The sequence below is a fragment of the Onychomys torridus genome, unplaced genomic scaffold (genome assembly GCF_903995425.1).
Source record: "Onychomys torridus unplaced genomic scaffold, mOncTor1.1, whole genome shotgun sequence".
In the NCBI taxonomy this organism is placed as follows: domain Eukaryota; kingdom Metazoa; phylum Chordata; class Mammalia; order Rodentia; family Cricetidae; genus Onychomys; species Onychomys torridus.
In genome coordinates, this window is record NW_023411991.1 from 1 (window position 1) to 3,881 (window position 3,881).

The window sequence follows — 3,881 nt, forward strand, 5'->3', positions numbered from 1 at the left end:
TACACTGATAGGTCAGTAGCCAGGCAGGAAGTATAGGCAGGACTGAGAGAGAGGAGAATTGGGAGAAGAGGAAGGCTGGAGAGAGACCAGCCAGCTGCCACCATGACAAGTGAGATGTAAGGTACCAGTAAGCCACGAACCACGTGGCAAAGTATAGATTAATAGAAATGGGCTGGATATAAGAGAAAGAGTTAGTCAATGGTAGGCCTGAGCTAATGGCCAAGCAGTTTAAATAATATAAGCCTCTGTGTGTTTATTTTATAAATGGGTTGTGGGACTTACAGGGCTTGGCCGGGGATGGAGTGAAGGTCTCCAGCTGTAGCCTTCAGGTAAGATGTATCCAATAGTGCCTGATTGTTACATAGTGTTCAACTGTTTTCTCATTCCAAAATTGTACTGTCCATAGGAAAGACTTCATCGCAGATAAATATGTTCAATGAAATGATCAGATGGTAAGCGAATCTTCCAGTTCTGGCCTTTGAATTGAACAGAACTCTCATTGTACTGAGAAAGCATTTGTCAAGTGGCCTTAAGACCTTGATTGAAGAAACCACCTGTTACATATGGAAGAAGTCATTCTGAGGTTCCCAAACACCTTATACTGCAAAGCTAGCCACTGTGTATAGCCGCTGTAGAAACAGTGTGGCTGTTCCACAAAGACTTGGGTGTAGATCTCCCTCAACATCCAGCTCTACCATTCTTGAGCATACACCCAAAGGACTCAACATCCTAGCAGAGACACTTGCTCAGTCATGTTCATTGCTGCTCTACTGATAATAGCCAGAAATTGGAAAAAGCCTAGATGTCCATCAATGGAAAAATGGAGAGAAAGCGTGGCACTAAAATGAAAGCTGTTATGTATACAGAGAGGACCTTGTGCAGACCCCTGTCTGTCCTGTGCTTTCTTCTTCAGTCTCTCTGAGTTCATTTTACCTTTGCTCAGTTGACTTAGAGGGTAATGTGATCACTTCATTTTATGCACCTCTTCCTGTAGTTATTGAATTAATATAATGTTTTATATACATTCAACTTCTGAGAAGTGTGATGAAGCCAACCCAAGCACCCATGTTTACTTTTATGTGCATTTATTTTTGTTTCAGTCTGTTGCAAGTAATATTAGATCATGACTATGAGAAGATGTGCATGAGTATTGTCCAGCAACTCCTGTGAGATGAAATCCATTGAGACAACATCATCTAAGTGTGAAATACACATAGAAATTAAGAAAGGCCAAGCAGCAGACAAGTAATATCCACATTCTAGAGTTTAATGAATCCTATTGATCAACAATACCCTGATCAGAAGCAACTCCCCATAACAACAGATCAACCTGATCATGTGAAGCACAGGTCAGTAGATGATGTCTACACCTCAGCCATTCAGTGCCCAAAGGAAAAGGTGCAAAGATTGAACAGGAAAGGAGGCTACTGCATCCTCCAGAGTTTCATGCTTTGGCTTACCCATACATAGACATCAATGAAACTCATCAGAGAAATGTTTTTGTTATCAAGGGCCTCAAAGCATAAGTGACTTCAGATCATCAGATCACTGCATTTACTGCTTTAAATGAAGTTGCTTTCCTGAAAATGCCACAGAAGCAATAATTTCATACTGCATAAGAACTCTTATCCAGAACAAAGTTTCTTTAATAGTGTAATTTATTAATTAATTAAACAATTAGTCCCAACTCTCCTTTCTAATTCCATGGTGGCTATTCCAAGGGTCCTTCTCTTGAGACTGATATCACAACTCCCAAGAAAGTCCTACAACTTCAGGGAGATAGAAGAGATGGGAAGACAAGCAACCATGGCACTATAGGAAGAGTAACAGACTCCTTTCCCTCCTACGGGAACCACAGACAAGGAGCCTATATTTAGTTTGAGGAAAAACAATGACGCAATTGCCAAGGATGTTAAATAATGCACCCCAAACACAAACAGGTGGCATATAGGTAAAAGCAGCTTGTGATGTGTTTTAGCATTTCTCAAGGAATAGCCTGTGTACTATTGATGTTTATTTAATATATGCACGCACACACACATGTATATGTATATATTTGTATTCTATAATGAGGATAAAATTTGGGTCCTTGTGCATGATAAACTTTCCCACTACACTGTCGTCAGCCCAGTTTTATTACTATAATTTAATGTATTCTTCACTATGCATTGACCTTTACAATAGTTCCTCTCAAATTATTAAATTGTAATTTTAATTTTTAAACATTGATGAAATTATTGTCTAATATTTGGTAAGATAAGCAGTAAAGAGTGAATGTGGAAAAAAGCACAAAATAACTATGGTTGTGGAAGTTTTATTATAAACAAATAATGAAATATATTTAATGAAATCATGGTCCACATTACTTCATTTTCCCTCAGACATTTGCACCATTAACTGCTGCCCCAAAGGCTCACACATCAGAGCATGTGATATGTAGGAAAATATGCAAATATGGCCTTCCTTTGTCATGAAAAGCAGCCCTGCCCTGACCCTGCAGTTTAGGCAGAGGATTCTAGCCCTGCTTTACCATTTGGTGATCAGCACTGGAAACAGAACATTCAACATGGGGTTGGGGCTGAACTGGGTTTTCTTGGTTGTTCTGTTAAAAGGTAATTTATGGATAAATGTGATATTGAGTAAGTGAGTGTACAACAGTGTGAGAGACAGTAGGCATGTTTGACACTTTCTTGATCAGGATCCTCTCTGTTTGCAGGTGTCCATTGTGAGGTGCAGCTGGTTGAGTCTGGTGGAGGATTGGTGCAGCCTAAGGGGTCACTGAAACTCTCCTGTGCAGCCTCTGGATTCACCTTCAGTGACTATGCCATGTACTGGGTCCGCCAGGATCCAGGGAAAGGTCTCGAATGGGTTTGTCGCATAAGAACTAAAAGTAATAATTATGCAACCTATTATGCTGATTCTGGGAAAGACAGATTCACCATCTCCAGAGATGATTCCCAAAGCATTCTCTACCTGCAAATGAACAATCTTAAAATTGAGGACACAGCCACGTATTACTGTACTAGGGACACAGTGATGAGTCTTCAGTATGAACTCAAGCAAGAATCTTCTTACCAGATACCCATGACCAGCAGGAGGCACTCAGCACGGGCGGAGCCCATGTCATTTTAGATGCAGGTTCAGACATAATTGATGTTTTTCTGTATTATCTGGGCGTCCTCTCCATCTGGTGATTTTCTAGGGGATTCTCTTCATAATTATAGACTCTAGGAATTGATTATGTCTCTAAAAATAAAGAATCCTGATTTGACTAACATTCTTAAACCAAATATGCTATTTAGTATTACCTAAACAAAATGCAAAAAGTGTCTATGAGGGCAAGGGTGATTTTCTGTGGTCACCAGGATCAGTTCTGGAGAAGCTCAGGAAACTTAGATGTCTTTTCTCTCATAATGAAGTTAGGACACACCCTCAATTGGAACAGTGTTAGTAATCCAGAGGGACCCAAGAGGAATTAGGGCCAGGATCAGTCATAGGTAATCACTCTGAGTTGTCCAAACCTCCCCTCCTCTTCTTGAAGACTGCAAAGAAAAGGCTAAGAAGTGATGGAATTGAATTTTTAATCAAATTCTTTTTACATTACTATATTACATCATTGTATCTTCTGTTTCTCTGTTCAAATTCTGGTTCTGACCTCTGTGCACTAAACTCGGAGCTCCATCTTCTGGAGTTAAGGGATGGCTCACTGTGTGCTCTGGGCAACGTCCTTCCTGTGTGCTTGGAATAAGGATTCTCAGCTCCTGACCTGGGTCCTTTGGTTATAAAATTCATTGTCACTATATTCAGAAGTTTCCTGGTCAATTTGCCTCTAAGACCCAAAGAGTGAGCAGTTTTAAATTGACATACAACACACAGATATC

General features: G+C 40.1%; 1 gene segment (V, D, J or C); it reads left to right on the forward strand.

The window, feature by feature from the left end:
* The first annotated feature begins 2,566 nt into the window (after positions 1–2,566).
* LOC118575445 lies at positions 2,567–3,132 on the forward strand. The segment is given in 2 exon segments: positions 2,567–2,612; positions 2,717–3,132. Coding segments are annotated over 2 exon segments (462 nt in total).
* Positions 3,133–3,881: the final 749 nt, after the last annotated feature.